General features: G+C 37.7%; 1 protein-coding gene across 5 annotated transcripts in view; it reads left to right on the top strand.

Moving 5' to 3' along the window:
* LOC124719965 (poly [ADP-ribose] polymerase tankyrase-1-like) overlaps positions 1-20887 on the top strand; it is a 106559-nt gene that overhangs the window by 60064 nt on the left and 25608 nt on the right. For 4 of the 5 annotated variants that reach the window (XM_047245181.1, XM_047245183.1, XM_047245179.1 and 1 more), the window contains one exon: positions 9039-9191. The exons of the other annotated variant lie outside the window; for it this stretch is intronic. In XM_047245181.1, coding sequence (XP_047101137.1) covers positions 9039-9191 — 153 coding nt within the window. The remainder of the gene's footprint in view (positions 1-9038; positions 9192-20887) is intronic. 5 annotated transcript variants of the gene reach the window in all.

The following is a 20887-nucleotide window of genomic DNA, read 5'->3' as shown; positions in this document are numbered from 1 at the left end:
AAGAAGCTTTGACATTTTTGTAAAATATTCACCAAAGATGGATGATGGTTATAAGTGCGACTTTGACTGAAATGGTCGACTTCACTGTGAAGCTGATTTTAATATAAGTGCATGTTTATTGTTGTAATAATTCTCTCCCGATGCCAAATGCATTGATTGCTTTTCCTACAAGATGTATTCTACATGTAAAACATTTTTTGGTCAGACTGCAGCAAATGTGTTAACATTTATAATAACAGGTCCCTTTTGATTGTTTGTGGTTTAATAAATAAATATTCAGTTTGGAGTGGCTACTCATGAAATATGTTTCTCTCAGTTAATACAGTATGGGCTTATGGAAAAGAACAAATCTGTCATCTCTATGATGAGTTTATCATTTCCTGATTAGTATAACATAAAGAACACTTGCCCACGTAAAGCAAAGGTCCCGTGTTCGAGTCTCGGTCTGGCAGACAGTTTTAATCTGCCAGGAAGTTTCATATCAGCGCACACTCTGCCGCAGAGTGGAAATCTCATTCTGGGAACAATAGTGGTTTTTCAGTTCAATTTTTACACGTAGAGTCTCATGTTAATTAAATGGTAAAGACCTTTCTCTTTGGCTAGTAACATAGGAACTACTTAATTATTTTACAAGTGCAAAAGTTAAGTCATAGATATTTCTTAATCTATTAGTTACATTTTACATTCAGAAGGGAATTTATTTATTACCTGTATAAATAAAACTTGTGATTTCTTTTTCACTCACTATCATGAAAGTTTCAAGTGACAAAATCTGACTGAAGAACATTACATATAGTCTTTCCCCATGGCAGTGTAACATGATGTGGGGAGGAGAGGAGGAAGATTACGGCAGCCTCAGGGCGAGGAAGGGGGAGGGGGAATGTTTTAACTTTATCTTGCATTGTTATCAACTCAGGCGCGACGCAATGATCGGCTGCTATGGTACCAAATGCTCACAGAATTAACGTTGCGTGAAGACGTGGGAAATCGAAATTGTACTAGACCCAGATGGAGCAGGAATATCTCAGTCATTAACTGCTAAATGCCTTGTTGATAAATACTGAACACACGTTCATAGAGCAGCTACCAAAAAACTGTTTGAACTTTGTGGCTGGCAGCATTTGAAAACGTGATGCCGTGAGTATGACTTGGTGCCAATACGTGTGAAGCAGAACTATGGAGCAAAGTGACACTGATACGGCAGATGGTGGCACCTTGTGGTGTTATGTTTTTGATTATAAGATATTATGGTTTAAAAACCTGAATTTCAGAACTGTATTTAAGAAAGAATTTCTCATTGTAAGTCTTACCACAAGTCTCTCTCTGTGGCCAGTGGGGAGTGGTAAAAGGGGGCGCCTTACGGCACCTAAAAGTTTAAAAGTTAAGCCCTGCCTTGAATGAACTAGATGCAGCAGTTACTAGAACCAGTCACCAACACACATGAAACTAATAGCAATACTAAACAGGGCAGAGCATGAAATGATTGATTTAAATCAGGAGGTCTATTATGATCATACCATATAACATCATTGCTAGTACACGGTCTCTATACCTTTACGTTACCCAGCTCGCATTTAAGTAGCTAATGCAGTAAATATTTCTTTATTGAGCCCAGTTTGAAGCAATTAAACAGAATGCAAATCTAACTACATTGGCTGTGGAGGGACCTTTGCTTTGCTTCATTAACTAACTAGTTTAGTACATGAGGGCCTTAGTTTCATGGTTTGAACAGCCATGCTCATTAACAAATCTTCACAAGTGTGTATGGAAAATGGTGAGTATTGTCATGAATAATTATTTATTAAGTGAAGCACAACAAACTCCTCAAATAACAAATGTGCTTTGAAAAGTAGTCTTTTAACCTTCTCAAAATATAGTTGGCTGGGCAAATGCCAACAGCATTAAATTCAAGTTCAAACACCTTCTCATGGAATGAACAGTAATAAAACTTTGTAATTCTGATTAAAGTGCATAAATGCAACAATTAATAATCTTTTTCACTTCTAATCAGTATTATTATTCTTTTAACTAACAACTTTACTATTTTTGGACAGCTTTTAAGTAAGGCAAAGTATTTAAGAAAAGTAATGCAGATCGATTTAAAAATGCACTGGAAGTGGTGTATTTCTCAAATTATTAAACTGAACTTGAAACACAATAACTCCACACATTAGAAAGCAATCCCAACTATTTTTACGGCTGCTTAATAGTCTTTTCATAATAAATTAGTACACTCGGAATTAAATTCACTAGGATAGGATTCTCAAGGTTTGTGATTTGGGATAATCACAGGTGTAATATAGAGATTTTAGCAACACCACGATTGTTATTAAAATCAACCAAATTTCACAAATACCTAGTTCATTTACAGTGCCAAATATAAACAATTTGGTGGAAAGCTGGTGTCACTGGTGGCCTGATTTGCAGTGGCTGTTAATATGGCAGTGATGTAGTCATGGCAGTACTGTTGGCCTCGCCCTGTTATAGATCTTCTGAATTATATTTTTGCACGGCCAAAAACAATGCCATGATAATGGTATCACCAAATGCAGCATCCGAGGTCCATATATAACACTCTTAAGTTCCTCTGCCTCAACACTCCAAGAATATGAACTACAATGTTCCGCTACTGCTAGCGAGATGTTAACCACAGCACTGGTAAGGCCTCATTCCTTACCCGTTGCAAAGGACACATTTCAGCTTGCGCTAACCACTCCTTTTCCTTTCCGCCAGGCTACTTCCGTAGCTGTAGGGCTTCCCCACATCTTTTACATTCAACCCTGCGTTCCCTAACTATGGACCAAGTCATTTACAGTACATTATATAACAATCATTCCAGTAGTTATTTACATTCCTAAGCATAAATTGAACATTGTTCAAAAAGTTAACATAACTGAAATATGTATGCATTGTCAAAGAATTTCCGTGACAGGCAAAACACTCTACATACGACAGATACAGCACTCTACATAAGCAACTCTACAAATAGAAATATCAATACAAAGTAGGTCAAAAATGGATGTTACATATGCCCCAGGGTTCACTGAAGATTCCTGCTAGGCAAACATCAATAACACCTTAATGGTACCAAGCAGTCGAAAATAATAATCACTTCATCCAGAGTTGAGCATGAAAAGAATACATTGCAAAACACATTAATACACTATACTTTGTATACACTTGATTACCAAAACAAGATATAAGCAACATTATTCAATTATGTACAGCTGTCACATCTGATTCTCATTTTGTGAAACAGTAAGTTGAGTAGTAAGCAAAATTTATCTGTATTGTCAAGAATATTCAGTAGCATGTTGTAAGCATTCAAGAAATGTAGGCATACACATACAAGTATACCCCCTACATATATCACAAGCAATTTGACATTGTACATGCAACACATCCTATAGCATGATTTCGAATTTACAAAGGAGGAAACTATCAATGCTGATTGTAATACTAGTCTATTCTTTGATATTTATGTAAACAAACAAATTTAAACTGAACCTACTATTCTTTTCTTACTGCCTTTATTTGAAACACAGTCCCTCTTTGAAAACTGTAGCAAAACACATACAACACTAACAGATATGAAAATAAAATAATTTTGCTACCTGCAATAGCATCTTGCACTGCATTTGACAACATTAACAAATTACATATCACATTAATCAATTGGCTGCCCATTTTGGGTTTTGGCAGTCTATTACAGACATAGTTTTTTTCCCCAGTTTGGCAAGTTTTCTATGCTGCCCGTTCTGTATTTAAGGCATTCCACATTCCTTATCAATTTGGCAACATTTGCTTGTAGCCCTTTCAGTACAGGGTATCACATATTTTACAACAGGTTTTAGAATCTGGAACTTCTAAGGTAGTAACAGCAATTTTACATAGGTAACAGCATTTTTATAAGAACATAAATTACAGTTAAATACAGTATAGTAGCTTCATAAGATAGATACATTATTTCATCTACAGCATAATATACATTTTTAGTCTGGTATGATTTCTTCATTTATTCATTCCTAGGTACATACAGTTTGAGATCCACTACATTATGGACACCAAGGAGCTTCTTCGACTCTGGGTAGATTAAATAGTAGGCATTGTTGTGAGGTGTGTCTTGTACTGTGAATGGCCCATTATATATACATAAATTTAGAAATTTTGTGGTTAAGTTCACTTGATTATTCATGGGTCTTCAGAAAAACAGTCTCCAATTTTGAACATGGCAAACTTCAGGTTGCTATTGTGCGTTTTAGATCTCGTTTCGGCTTTGTTTTTTCTTTTACCAATTCTTTCTTCTGGGCTAATCCCAAATCTGTAAACGGTGGGAACTCTAGTTTTTCCGCATTTAAACATTTGCTCTTAGTACTGAGCAGAATTTCCCCAGGTGTGAACTCAGTAAACCCATGAGGCAAGGTCTTCATTAATATATTTAGTTTCTACACCATTCTGCTCCATTCCATCTTGCCAGGTTTTGAAAATAAATTGGGGCCATTATTGGGCAGTACTGCACTGGGTTTTCCAATGGTCTTAAATACTGAATCACCCTATCGAATACTGACATTGCTGTCACCTTTTTCAGGAGATACAATTTTATAAATTTAGAAAATACTTCCGAAATCACTAAAATACATTTACAATTACCAGAAGTTGTGGGGAGGGGTCCATACAGGTCCACAGGCAGTATATCCATGGTATCTTTAGGTAACGTGTTCTGCATTGGACCTTGATTAGTTCTATTGGTTACCTTAGCTCCCTGGCAGATGTCACAAGACCTAATACGTTCAATTACCTTTAGACTCATACTATTGGCAATCACTATAACACTAGCCAATTTATCTAGACACTCCTTTGGCCCAATGCTAGTGAAAATAATCTGACATCTGTATCAAATTGGGTAGGCCAACACACCATCCATTCTTCAGTAATGAAGCCTTTCCTCTTATACAAGATAGTTTTAAAAATCAAAATTTACTTATACAGATTTCTTCCAATTTGGTTGCTCATTTTGATGATATCGCTTGGTTTTGCAAATCTGTTCAAATTCATTTTTGCCTGATCTTCTTCATGTAATTAATTTGGAAAGTTCCATCTCCATTGCATTCCTTGGGTACTTCATCTGTACCATTGGGACAATTCATTGCCACATAATTTTTTGTACCCTTTACATAGCAGATTTCATAATTAAATTGTTGCAGGTATAAAACCCATTGGGTGAGCCTGCCATTTAGAAGGCAACAACCATATATTACAGCAAGGGATTTTCCCCGACTGTTTGAAAATAGCAGTAACTATTCCCATATTTAAGAAAGGAGATAAATCAAATCCAAGTAACTATCGCCCTATCTCATTAATCCCAATAATATCTAAAATAATCGAAGACTGTGTTCACCAACAAATGAATCACTATTTTGAGAGGAATAATTTGTTAAGTAACTCACAGTATGGATTCAGGTCTAAACTATCCACAGTTAAAGCAGTTGAAAATATTGTTAGTGATATATATGATGGCTTTGAAAATAAATTAATCTCATGTGCTACTCTCCTAGACCTGAGTAAAGCATTTGACACTGTATCTCATAGTACTTTGATCATGAAATTAAGACACTACGGCATGGAAGAAGACACCCTGAAATTATTAGAATCCTACTTAAGCAACAGAGTACAATTTGTTAGTGTAAATGGGCAGCTGTCAAACCCACAAACAATAAAAAGAGGTGTGCCACAGGGCTCCATACTTGGGCCCTTCCTGTTTGTAGTGTATGTTAATGATATGCCACAGTATTTACCCTGTAAAACAGTCCTCTATGCAGACGATACAACTTTTATCAATTCAGGACAGACTCTTGAATCTGTACGAGAAAAAAATAATATAATATTTGAAAAATCAGTTCATTGGTTTAGTGCAAACTCCCTATTCATAAATGAAACAAAAACTGAGGAAATATTCTTTAATTTGAAGGTAACAAACAAAGAAAATAAGTCCGTTAAACTGCTAGGAATGATGATTGACCAGAAACTTAGCTGGGATAAACATATCACATCCGTCTGTTCTAAACTTGCACGTGCTATGTTCCTACTTTATAAGCTTAGGAGTAATGTCAGCCAAAACTTACTGCTGCATTCATATTTTGCTTATATCCACCCCCATCTTTCTTATGGTATTTTGCTTTGGGGAAATTCTCCCAGTTCAATATCAATTTTCAGATGGCAAAAAAAAGCTCTTCGATGTGTAGTGGGTTTATCTCCCAGGGATATGTGCAGGGAACATTTCAAAAAACTTAACATCGTGACAGTTCCTTGTTTGTACATCTATTATTGCTTACTACACGTAAAAGAAAACATAGCTCAATATCCCCTTAGGTCATCTGTCCACACCCACAATACAAGACGAAACCACACAATTGATCTGCCATACTCTAGACTGTCTAAGGTACATAATAGTTATAAATATGTAGGCCTCGAACTGTTTAATATGCTCCCTAAAATTGTACAAACAGTATCTAAAAGTAAATTTAAGACAACATTGGGTCAATGGCTCAAAGGTAAAGCATTTTACTCAGTTGATGAATTTAAAGAATGTAATATGGAAGATTTGCTGTTTTAACATAGAGAAAGGTACCTCTGCCTGTAGTAGGACCTAAATTTGTATCAATAGCTTAGGATAATGACATAGTGTTATCAACATGTATATGATAATGACATAGTGTCATCAACATGAATACTCCCTGCTTAATATAAATCTGTCTAATGCTTTCCTTTTCATTGTAAAATTAATAATATATAAAATTCCAAATGTGTGCTATTGTACTACGCTAAATTTCACATGATTTATATGTACATTGTTATGAGAATATAACCATCTCTATACTGTAATTGAACTTACTGACGAAGCCCATTGTATAAGAAAATACTGAACGGCTAGTAAAGATTCTTATTCTTATTCTTTAAGGAATGTTTGAGCTTTATGGTCAATGTGTGATGATCTTAAAACCCCACCAATCTATAAATTTCTTTAGGTCCCATAATATGGCCAAGGCTACCTCCTCTGATATGGTATGGTTCCTTTTGTTTCCTGTCAATGGCAAAAAGCTATAGTTCTATGAGCTAAATTTCCTGTACCATTTATCTCCTGGAAAATTTCAATACCAATCCCATAGGTGCTACTGTCAGTATTCATATTGAAAGTCTCTGACAGTACTGGGTGATGTAAAACATTATCATGTCAAAGTTTAATCTTTAAGGATTCACAATCCTGCTGACTCCCATCTGTCCAAACAAAAGCACTAAATCTTTTTATAGATTGTTCAAGTGTGGATTATTCAAGGGTTTCCCCTTAACAAATTTTCTGCAAAATCCACACCAACCTAAAAAGGCTTACAACTGTTTCCTATTCTTTGGTGGGGGAAATTTTTCTAAGGCACGTAGCTTTCTCGAGGTCCTTATTAATGCCGGTAGTAGTAATTATATGGCTCAAGAATTTAATTTCTAATTTTACAAGTTCACATTCACTATAATTTTAAAGTGATGCCTCCTGCTTGAAAAGCAACAGTTTGGAGCTTTTTTGCCAGTTTTCATTGGAGATAAATAAATCATCTACATAAATAGTTAACCTGGAACTCAACTCCTCTCCTAACACAGTCCAGAGCTCTAATAAACACTGCCAGAGAGGTATTCAGTCCAAATGGAACTACTTTGTATCGATAACAATTCCCCGGTAAACAGGATTGCTTTATATCCATGCGATTCTAGACTTAATGGGATTTGGCAATAGCCAGCAGTCATGTTGAAGCTGGTTAAATACCTCATTATGAAATTTTTGCAACATTTTGTCCAGATTTTCAGGCCTGTGCACCTCTCTTTTTACTTTGTTCAGAGTTTGTGCATCAATGGCCACATGTACTCCTCCATCCTTGTTTACAATGATAAGTGGACTGATATATTCGCTGTTACTGTGTTATATCACTCCTCATTCCATAATCTTATCTGTTTCATTCTGCACGGCCTGTTTCTTAGAAAAAGGTACCAAATACGGTTCCACAAAGAATGGATCATGATCCAGAGCTGCAATACAGTATCCAAAATTTTGAGCCAGTCCGGGTTAACCGAAAATGATCTACTGTTGCTTTCTAAGATAGTAATAAATTCCGCTTTCTCAGGGCCGGCCAGAAATTCTGCACACGTGCGGTGCTCCTGCACATGTGCAACTTCTGGGTCACAGCGTGTATGCCGCAGCCGTCAGCATTCATGTAGTGCACGTTTCAATGCACAGATGTCGCTTTATCCACTTGCTGGGGTACTCTGTACCAGCGCATTCTAGTGCTCTTTCCACAGCTTGCAAGCCAACCATGGGAAGGTATTTCGCGTATTAAACATTTAATATACTGTCACAGTCTACTCATTGAGACGTCTACTTTTACGTTACCAGTTTAACCCAGTAAGACAAGTAATACAGTTAACAACCGTGGGTTTTTATTAAGGCAGCTTGACTGACGGCACGCAAATATGCGTAATGTTTTTGATCTAGTATTTAAGAAAGAGAGCAGTTAGTGACTTCCAGCGAACCTTATTCACGATTTCAAATAACATTAAACTAATGCAAGGTTTCCTATAACTAATTCTCAGTGCCCTCAGTTACACCCACATAATTTCTGTCTCACTGACCTCTGAACAGAATGATAACCGCAGACGTCTCGATCACCTGTTATTTCAATACTAGTATCAGTTCCGTCTAAAATATGCATAATAACCGACAATTAGATGAAGGTTATTGTTTATCGACATCAGCTGAGCGTAGCCCTTCACACATTAGAAAAAACCGTAGTTTCTGTGCCTGATTCAGAGTCGTAACCGGCACCAATTGTTATTGTTGACATTGCATGCACAAATGCTAAAAATCATAATTGCTTTTCACCTATTACTTGCAGTGCGAATGCTACAACTTGAAATCACACAGTGGCCATAGGGAGGCACCCCCTCATCCCCTCGAGGAAATGCCAGCCAGCTCACACCCTGCCTCTCTGTGTGTGCAGTGCACCAGTCGTTACAGAGCCGAGGACCACCACCACCGGCACCACAACCACCTCCGTCGCTGCCGCCACCTCTGCCAGCGCACCTCGCCAGACACCTGCTGCTGCGCGGCCCACGACTCCTCCACCTGATGAGGCCACTGTCTCTCAAATGCGGTGAGTTCCCTCAGCGCGCACACACACACACACACACACACACACACACACACACACACACACACACACCATTATATGGTAGATCAGACATAAATACTGAAAAGCATCAGAACATACATTCATGGGTGGTATCCTCAGGACTAGATCATAGTATCATGGGAGAGAGGTTAATTAAGAATAGGTTGGTAGAGAAAATAGCTATTGTCAACAGTTCAGTGACTTATTTTCATCAAGATCAGCGAACCAATGCCAACAACAATTCATGCAATGTCATCCACAGAAAATTTTGTGGCAGGTGGAGTATGAGTGCACTGAATGTGTAACACTATGTCAAATGAGATAATTGTATGTTACTTTGGATGTATTGGAATGGTCTAGCAGAGGTCACACATAGACACACATTTATGAGACCATTTTTGGTCCTCGTCAGGAATGAGACAGGAAAAACAACCCAATAATTTGCTATAAAGTTTCTGTTAGTAACAAAAATACTCTCTGCAAGCACCAACCAGAAGCAAACATCAGCAGAGCCTAGCTTGTCAGGGTGTGGTCCACCTTGGTTGCCCCACTGCTGTAACAGCCAGTTCCAGTAACCACAGACATGCAAAACAGAAACTCTGCCTCCTGTTGACAATGTCTGTCTGTGTGAGCAACAGATTTACAGTGCCATGAGCACCCAGAATCCAGTCATTTGTGGTATGCGTTCCTCTGTCTGTCTTTCCCTTCAGTTTTTAACCTTAACAACTACCTCTAGTGCCACAGCAGTTATTCCCTGATGCCTTCAAATATAACTTACTGTGCTGACCATCGTACTTGTCACAGTTTTCCACATACCACACTATCGTCACCCGTTCTGCACAGACATTCCACAGTTCTTCTGTTAAGAGTTCACCTAGTTTAAACACCCTTCTACAGCACCGAATTTAGAATGCTCCGATTCCCCTCTTGTTTTTTTCCATAATCCACAATTAATTTTTATGCAGTACTGTGCTCCAGACATACATTAAGGGACATCCAATACAAATTAAGGCCTATCCTTGGTATTAGTAACTTTGTTTTACAAGGAATCTCCTGCTTTCCCATGCAACATTACTCCTTATAACAACCACGCTCTGTCACTCAGTGTAATTTAGCTTCATGTGTAATAGTCACTACAAGCAGTCTACTGCGTGGTCCTTAATTCCGATGTAAACATTGCCACCAATGTTATTTCTGCTACTCCGCAATACTTTCCTCTTTCTTCCATTCATTAATCCTGATTTAGTGTTCATTCAACTGTTTATTACATTCATCAACTCTGGTGATTCATTCGGACTTTCAGTGAACACAGAAATATCACCAGTGAATTTTATTAAACAAAATCGTTTTCACCTTCAGTTTTAATTAAATTCCTGGAAGTTTCTTCAATTCCACCAATGATTCTTCAGTGTTCATCTGAACATTTGTGGAGACTACCTGCATCTTTATCTTTAATCATCTTTGATTCAGAGTACCAATTCTTGTTGATTATTGCTCATATTCTATGTTATCTGTTGTACCACATACGTACCTTTTAGAGAAAAAAAATTCACTATTTCATGCTGTCAAATGTCATGCAAAGATCTACAAATCCAATAAATACCTCTTGATTTTTCTCACACATTCCTGCCACTATGAGGTTGAAGGTCAAGTTGACCTCCCTGGATCCATTACTCCAAATTTAGCATCCTCAAACAGATCATCAGCTTTGTCTTCCATGCTTCTGGATGTTGTTATTTTTGTCAGTAAGTTGGATTCATGAACTGTTTAGCTCATTGTGCATAAGCTATCACACTTACCAGCACTTGGTCACTTCTGTAGTGTTTGGATGTCTTTTTCTGGCTGTCTGTTGTTATGAATTGTCTCTCATCGATTATATAGACGAACGTGAAAATTCGTTTGATCGCCATTCATTATCACATTATCTAGAGCCTCATAGAAGTTAAAATTCACATTCCATTCCTGTGTACTTCAATATCCTATTTATTTACACACTGAATTCACGTAACAACTCTCTTAAAATTTACTTCACTCATTGTCATAACTAAATTGTGATCTGACTGTACATCTGGTCCTGGGTACACCTTAAAATCCAATACCTGATTCTATAATGTGTGTCTGGTTGTGATGTACTCCAGCTGGAAATGTCTTTACCAACTAAAGCTCTGCCTCCCTCCTTAAGAGCTGAAAATGCCAAGATACCGAAGCAGCCATACAAATGTCACAGAACACAGGGCACAGGCTTGCAGCAAGTCAGCCATCCACATGTTGTGGAATGGTGCAGGAGGGCTCCTCCAAAGGGAGTGCTTGTAATGGTAACACAGACCACCATAAATGGCAGTCAGTGATTACATTAAACCTCTATGAGGAATTTTTGAGAAAGTTGTGACGTCAGATAACCTAATGGGAACAGTACAAACAATCTGTTTGACTGGGATTCATTTCCAAAACACTCCATGAGAGTATAACTAACACTAAACAGGTGGGTGAGGAACAGATGTTCTCCAGCACAAAAACAAGTCGTAATATTACATATTAATATCAGTTGCCAGCCTAATTAGGCATTTTTGTCAAACAATGTAATAAAGCTCAAGGCAGCGCTAGGGCTAACCTAACTTTCCTTAACACCTACTAAACTCTTTCTTGACATCTGTTTGCACTACAACACAGTAACCTAATCTTGCAGATAAATGTAGTACTAACTTGGAAGTCAAGACGATGTACCTTGAATGAACTCGATGCAGCAGTTAATACAACCAGTCACCAACACACATGATACTAATAGCATTACTAAACAGGGCAGAGCATGAAATGATTCTGATTTTAAATCGGGGTTTATTATGATCATACTCTATAACATCATTGCTTAGTAGAGTTTCTCTATGCCATTACATGAACCAGCTTGCATTAAAATAGCTAACACAGTAAATATTTCTTTCTTGAGCCCAGTTTGAAGCAATTAAACAGAAAGCAAATCTGGCTACAGTGGCTCTGGAGGGACCTTTGTTTTGCTTCATTAACCAACTAGCCTAGCACATGAGGGCTATTAAACTTTAATGGTTTGATGAACCATGCTCATTAACAAAACAACACAAGTGTGTATGGGAAATGGTGAGTATTGTCATGAATAATTATTTATTAAGTGAAGCACAACAAACTATAACTCTTCAAATAACAAATGTGCTTTGAAAAGCAGTCTTTTAACCTTCTCAAAATATGGTTGACTGTGCAAATGCCAACACAATATTAAATTAAAGTTCAAACACCTACTCATAAAATGAACAGTGATAAAGCTTTGTAATTCTGATCAAAGTGCATAACTAATAATCTTTTTTACTTCTATTCAATATAATTATTCTTTTAACTAATAACTTTACTATTTACTGGTACCTTTTTAAGTAAGGCAAATTATTTAAGAAAATGATTGCAGATAGATTTAAAAATGCACTGGCAGTGTAGTATTTCTCAAACTATAAAACTGAACTTTAAACACAACTCCACACATTAGAAAGCAATCACAACTATTTTTACAGCTGCTGAATAGTCTTTTCATAATAAATTAGCACACTCGGAATTAAATTCACTAGGATAGGATTCCTGGTGAGGTTTGTGATTTGGGATAATCACAGGTGCAAGATATAGCTTTTAGCAATACCACGATTATTATTAAAATCAACCAATTTCACAAATACCTGGTCCATTTACAGAGTGCCAAATATAAACATTTTGGTGGAAGGCTTGTGGCACTGGTGGCGTGATTTACAGTGGCTGTTAACATGACGGCGATGTAGTCATGGCAGTACTGTTGGCCTCGCCCTGTTATAGATCTTCTGAATTATATTTTTGCAGGGCTGAAAACCGTGCCATTATACATGATATCACCAAATGCAGAATCAAAGGTGCATAAATAACGCTCTCAGCTCCTCTGCCTCAAAACTGCAAGAATATGAGCCACAATGTTCCGCTACTGCTAGTGAGATATTAACCACAGCACTGCTCAAGCCAGACTCCTTAGCCGTCGCAAGTGACAAGTTGCCGCTTGCGTGAACGACACCTTTTCCATTCTGCAGGCTACTTCTGTAGCTGCAGGGATTCCCCACATTTTTTACATTCAACCCTGCATTCCCTAAATATGGACCAAGTCATTTACAGTGCATTACATAATAATCATTCCAGTAGTTATTTACATTAACAAGCTTAATTTAAACTTTGTTCCAAAAGTTCACATAACTGAAATATGTATACATTATCAAAGAATTTCCATGACAGATAAAACACTCTACATATGACAGATACAGCACTCCACATAAGCAACTCTACAAATAGAAATATCAATAGAAAGTAGGTCAAAAATGGATGTTACATATGCCCCATGGTTCACTGAAGATTCCTGCTAGGCAAACATCAATAACACCTTAATTGTACCAAACAGTCGAAAATAATAATCACTTCATCCAGACCTGAGCATGAAAAGAATACATTGCAAAACACATTAAAACACTATACACTTAATTACCAAAACAAAAAAGCAACGTTATTCAATTATGTACACCTGTCACATCTGACTCTCATTTTGTGAAACAGTAAGTTGAGTAGTAAGCAAAATTTATCTGTATTGTCAAGAATATTCAGTAGCATGTTGTAAGCATTCAAGAAATGTAGGTATACAGATACAACTATACCCCCTACATATATCACAAGCAATCTGACATTGTACATGCAACACATCCCATAGCATGATTTTGAATTTACGAAGGAGGAAACTATCAATGCTGATTCTAATAATAGTAGTCCATTCTTTGATATTTACATAAACAAACAAATTTAAACTGAACCTACTATTCTTTTCTTACTGCCTTTATTTGAAACACAGTCCCTCTTTGAAAACTGTAGCAAAACACATACAACACTAACAGATATGAAAATAAAATAATTTTGCTACCTGCAATAGCAACTTGCACTGCATTTGACAACATTAACAAATTACATATTACATTAATCAATTGGCTGCCCATTTTGGGTTTTGGCAGTCTATTACAGATATAGTTTTTTTGCCCCACTTTGGCAAGTCTTCTATGCTGCCCATTCTGTATTTAAAGCATTCCCCATTTGTTTTCAATTTGGCAACATTTGCTTGTAGCCCTTTCAGTACAGGGTATCTATAAATTTCTTGAGGTCCCATAATATGGCCAAGGCTACCTCCTCTGATATGGTGAAGTTCCTTTTGTTTCCTGTCAATGCCCTGCTGGCAAAAGCTATAGTTCTATGAGCTAAATTTCCTGTACCATTTATCTCCTGGAAAAGTTCAATACAATCCCATAGGTGCTAGTGTCAGTATTCATATTGAAAGTCTCTGACAGTACTGGGTGATGTAAAACATTATCATGTCAAATTTTAATCTTTAATGATTCACAATCCTGCCGACTCTCGTCTGTCCAAACAAAAGCACTAAATCTTTTTATAGATTGTTCAAGTGTGGATTATTGAAGGGTTGCCCCTTAACAAATTTTCTGTAAAATCCACACCAACCTAAAAAGGCTTACAACTGTTTCCTATTTTTTGGTGGGGGAAATTTTTCTAAGGCACGTAGCTTTCTCGAGGTCCTTATTAATGCCGGTAGTAGTAATTATATGGCTCAAGAATTTAATTTCTAATTTTACACGTTTACATTTCTATAATTTTAAAGTGATGCCTCCTGCTTGAAAAGCAACAATTTGGAACTTTTTTGCCAGTTTTCATTGGAGATAAATAAATCATCTACATAAATAGTTAACCTGGAACTCAACTCCTCCCCTAACACAAAGTCCAGAGCTCAATTAAACACTGCCAGAAAGGTATTCAGTCAAAATGGAACTTCTTTGTATCGATAACATTTCCCGGTAAACAGGATTGCTTTATATCCATGCGATTCTAGACTTAATGGGATTTGGCAATAGCCAGCAGTCATGTTGAAGCTGGTTAAATACCTCATTATGAAATTTTTGCAACATTTTGTCCAGATTTTCAGGCCTGTCCACCTCTCTTTTTACTTTGTTTGGAGTTTGTGCATCAGTGGCAACATGTACTCCTCCATCCTTGTTTACAATGGTAAGTGGACTGATATATTCGCTGTTACTGTGTTATATCACTCCTCATTCCATAATCTTATCTGTTTCATTCTGCACGGCCTGTTTCTTAGAAAAAGGTACCAAATTCGGTTCCACAAAGAATGGATCATGATCCATAGCTGCAATACAGTATCCAAAATTTTGAGCCAGTCCGGGTTAACCGAAAATGATCTACTGTCGCTTTCTAAGATAGTAATAAATTCTGCTTTCTCAGGGCTGGCCACAAATTCTACACGCGTGCTGTGCTCCTGCACATGTGCAACTTCTGGGTCACAGCGTGCATGCCGCAGCCGCCAGCGTTCATGCAGTGCACGTTTCTATGCACAGATGTCGCTTTATCCACTTGCTGGGGTACTCTGTACCAGCGCATTCTAGTGCTCTTTCCACAGCTTGCAAGCCAACCATGGGAAGGTATTTCGCGTATTAAACATTTAATATACTGTCACAGTCTACTCATTGAGACGTCTACTTTTACGTTACCACTTTAACCCAGTAAGACAAGTAATACAGTTAACAACCGTGTGTTTTTATTAAGGCAGCTTGACTGACGGCACGCAAATATGCGTAATGTTTTTGATCTAGTATTTAAGAAAGAGAGTAGTTAGCGACTTACAGCAAACCTTATTCATGATTTCAAATAACATCAAACTAATGCAAGGTTTCCTATAACTAATTCTCGGCGCCCTCAGTTACACCCACTAAATGTAAGTATACATTCGAACAATTGGTTTAATGAGCAATTTTCCTGATAATAATGTACCATGGAGCAGAATGATGCAATAATGCACAGTTAGTAAACAATAATTTTTTATTATGAAAGGAATAAATCCAAACACATTTATCACTGGTCATGAGAAATGATATAGTTAATATCGGGCATAAAAGATCAGCTCATTGACGAACGCAAGCAGTTGTGAAGATTTTCATCACTTATGCTTGATAGAAACCTTGATTTATTCATTTTCATCACCCAGAAAAACCTTTCACAAACATATGTCAACCCGAACATGGACATAAGTCTTGCGGCATCTTTATGCAGGCGTGGAAATTCTTGTTGTGAAAGATTTTCGTAGATTTCTTTTCAACTTCTCACTGCAAAGAACTTGTCCTTCAGTCTTGTATTGCACTGTAGGTCGATCAGTTCCATCTGTAGAACATTCGGAGCATCTTCAACTGATGACGACAATGGTCTAGCAAAGAGGCTAATGGCAGGAGACACTCGTATCATCTGCAAATTGTGCTCGAAATTGTTCCTTAATTTTTTCAATTATTGATATGTATTCTTGAAATCTAGCACTTTCATGGACCAGTCCAAGAGTCGGGAAATGTGCAGTGTTTTCTGTCATTAGCTGGCGCTCCCAAAGCGCAAGCTTCCTTTCAAAGGCATTTGCTTTTTCCAACATGTCAGAAATTAAATTATTTTTACCTTGCAAGCTGACGTTTAGGCTGTTCATGAGAGTCCACAATATATGCAAGGTCTGATATCCAACAAGGGTCTTCCAACATAGGTTTACTTTTTCCCTTCTCATGTAAGAATGTTGCTATGATCAAACGTAAATCAAAAAATATTTTCAGTATTTTACCTCAACTGATCCAGCGTACTTCAGTATAGTAAGCTATGTCACCGTACTCCGCTCCTAATTCCTCCAAGAACCGCCGAAACTGGCGATGTGTATGCCCATGTGTCTTCAGGTAGTTTACAGTATGCACAACAATTTGCATGACGTTTGCTAAAGTTACTGATTTTGCACAAAGCGCCTCTCGATGCAGAATGTAGTGAATCCATATGTCTCATTTGTGCACCCTAGCTTTTGGCGCATTCGTGCTATGAGTCCTCTCCAATGGCCTTGCATTGATGGTGCTCCATCTGTGGTCACTGAGACTCACCAATTCCAATCCATACCGACACCATCAATCGCTTGCTCGACAGCTTGGAGTAAGTCCGCACCTGTAGTAGTTCCTTTCAAAGGTACTAAGTCCAAAACGTCCTCTGTTACACAAAGTGCATTATCGACACCTCGTATGTATATCACAACATTGGTTGTATCTGTAACATGGTGTATACGACCCGGGACAACCGGGAATTCCGGGAAAAACCCGGGAATTTTTTCATCCGGGAGAAAACCGGGAATTTTTCATTGTTTTAGCTTTCAGTTACATTTTTGTAGTTTTGACTGCAGAATTGATTCTCTAGCAAAGAATGTTATTGTATCCTGCTACTGGAGAATGATACTGCAGCAATAAAATATAAACGAGAGGGAAAAAAATAAAACTGTAGTGGCAAAGGAAATGTGCATTTTACGACAACAAAACACCGTGCACGCACAAGCGTCTACAGATAGTAAAAATATGTTAAAGGCCGTAGGGCGCAGACTGTAATTCTTCGTAACAATAAACTGCTTGCTATGAGCATGACGTCACAACTGTTCACATTAGGTTCGTTTGACCAGTTGCCAGCGGTCTGTTGCGCATGCGCATTTGACTCGCGTATAAGCAGTACCTTCTCTCGCTTCCCGCTTCTTGAAGTTTGGCTGTTAGCTGCATCGGTAGTAGCAGCAAGCACCCAGATGCAAACGAGAAAAATTTTTCTCGCGCGCCCTAGCTGCCAGATTCGCGCTTGCACAGAGTTGTCTGAGTTGTAGTGGGGAGGGGGTTAGTCTCCACGTGACCCGTGTTTACGTTAAGTGATTCCGCTGCTTTGCTTCTCTTCGTGTACAGCTCCCACGTCAAATGAAAACAAAACGGATTTCTGTGACCGGGAGCTATCAAGTGAATTAAAATGCATTCACATAATTACAGAGGGCAAAAATATATTATTAATTTCAGTTTCTGATTTTATTTTCTTTCCAAGTTAGTAGCAGTCAAGCATTAATCGCCTTGCAGAAGAATGAAGTTATTTTTGCAAGTTTGCTAAAGAAATTCCGCTGAGGCAATCATTTTATTTGAAACGAAGTGTTTAATTTAACAATTTTGGGTACTTCCAACTGTTCGGTGAATTTCAAGTGCATGTTATTATCTTCTGCCATGTATGGCATTATGCCATAATAAAGAACCAAACATGAGATCGTAGAGTACTGGTACTCCAAGAAAATTTACATCCCAAAAACCACACTGAAAAGCTTAATATCAGATGAGACCTACTTCATTGTGAATCTGGAAAAAACCAATGTGCACTTCAAGCCGAATTATGCATTTTAGTATGATTCACGAAATTTTGATGCCTTTTGGAGTATCCTCTGATGCCCTGTTTCTTTTATGGTGTAGTGTAAGCTCTCTTAGTGCTTTATACACACGAACATGCGGGCTTGCTACACCACTGCAGTTGCACACGCACAATAATTCGTTTTTGGCGCTCTCTGGCAACTGGTAAATCGAACCTATAACTAACAGTATTGCGAACGGTGGTTAGAAAAGCGTTACTTTCAAAGTAAATTTCTTTTTACGCAAGATGAATTATGTTACGTGTGTGAAAGTGGGATGGATATCTAAATCACAGAGTGTTTGAAACTGAACAGTTTGAGGACCAGCCACTTCAAGAATTTCGAGCCGAGGCATTTATGTCACAATTTTAAATTTACTGGCACATTTGTGTGATGTATCTTAAAGTATATCACACCAAAAAAAGACCAATATTACACGTGAAAACTTAGCTTTTCTTGTAGATATACGGTACTGTGTACATTAATGTAAACCGTTAACTTTTCCTCTTGTGTGTTCGCGCTATGTAACCAGTAATCTTGCTACTGGCTGACTATAACACGTGCCCTACGCTCTGAATAGCTGCTGTCATCGGCTGGCGAGATCTCGTGGCTCGAGATATGACTCGCTTACAAAAGGACATCACAACTTCGGTTGCAACGCTCCGGAAACTAACAAGCTGTGTTTGGTGCAACTCGAATTTACACTTTCGTAATACGAAAATATGCTGCGTATATGTTGCTGCAAATCAAAGGTCTTTCCAAAACTTCTCTGCTCCGGCTTTTCTTTTTTTTCCGGGAAGTTCTACGCGATTATATAAAACGTTAACCATTCAAAGGATTGATAAGTTTTACAGTTCCGAGGGAACTTTTTCTGTGCTAAGTGACAGTAGGTCGCCCGGGAAAAAGCATATTTTTTAAACGGGATATCCGGGAGAAATCCGGGAATAATCCGGGAATTTTTTTTCCTTGTCCCTGTATACACCCTGTGTAAGATCTGTTGCTTCATCGAGCGCAACAGGGAGAGCAACAAAGTCTTTTGCCCTATTTATTAGCTGCCTGTGCACATCGCCGGCCATAGCACTGATACGTCTTGTCACTGTTTGCTTGGATAGACTGATTTCTTGAAACCTGCTAACGTTTGTGGGGCACACAAGTTCTGCAGCATCAGACACCCTTTCACAAACTCCCCTTCGTAAAAGGGTTTCCCAGATTGCCCAATTCTTAATGCGATTCTAAAACTTGCTTGCAGTGAAGATTTAGTGTGGTTGTCATTCTGGAAAATTGGAAACAGTACATTGTACAGCATACAGTAAAGTAGACATAAATGTAACACAAGAAACTAAGAAGTGTCAGTTATATTGACATCTTCAACTTTTGTAGTCCTGTCTTCCTCAGTTGCGTGTAATATTACGGTATATTGATAATTTTTACTTATGGACCGTCTGACAGCAACTGAATAAAACACAATTTTAGTGCCATACGCGTTTTGAGTTTATTTTGTGCAAGGCGTTATCAGTGGCCAGGAATATGTACATATGTTAGCTATTTAATTTACATTTTTGTCACTGTGCCTATAGGTTATAAACAGTTCTGGTGGTTGCTATTTCCTATTAAGTAGTAATGTTTTGATCTGTACTTACAGGTTGCGTGGACAATTTCTTACGCATTACTCTCCTGTTACATATTTGGTGTTGTTCTTCTTCTTATGAATGCCAATTTGCGGTTTTTTCCACATTCCACAGCACTATCCACTGAATGTTTGTTTTAATGCAATGTTTTGGTTTCTGTTGCCAACTGTCAAATGTTTTTGCCAAAGATCGAAACTTATGAGTGTAATTATTGAAGTATCTGTGGTCTGTTCGTGTACGCATTTGGGCGTGCGTTTGTGTATGTGTTTGTGTGTGTGTGTGTGTGTGTGTGTGTGTGTGTGTATGTGATATTAATTTTATTTTATTTTTTTGTGCTGTGTGTTTTATGTTATTTCCTTTATTAAGTGTAATGTTATTTCCTTTATTAAGTGTAGTAGGGAGCCGGTGCTGATGTGTGTTTGTTCATTTATCAAATGTTTGTTTTCTGCTATGGCTTTCTGGATGTGGAAGTTTTCTTGTGTTTGTATAAGATGTTTGTCATGGTTGCTTATTCTCATTATTTTCATTTCTTGTTCCATGTTTGTAGGATGATGATTGTAGTGTTTTAAATGTTCTGCAAATGTGGAATGGTTTGTTTCATACTTCCAACATCTGATATGTTCTTTGTATCTTGTTTCAAAATTCCTGCATGTCATGCCTGTGTATACTGCATCACAACTTTGACATTCAAGTTTATATATTCCTGATTGTTGGAATTTGTCCCTCTTGGTAGCTGGCTGGTT

The sequence above is a fragment of the Schistocerca piceifrons genome, chromosome 11, assembly GCF_021461385.2.
Source record: "Schistocerca piceifrons isolate TAMUIC-IGC-003096 chromosome 11, iqSchPice1.1, whole genome shotgun sequence".
Taxonomy (NCBI): Eukaryota; Metazoa; Arthropoda; class Insecta; order Orthoptera; family Acrididae; genus Schistocerca; species Schistocerca piceifrons.
The sequence above is the reverse complement of the archived record's forward strand: the minus strand, read 5'-3'. Positions and strand labels throughout refer to the sequence as shown.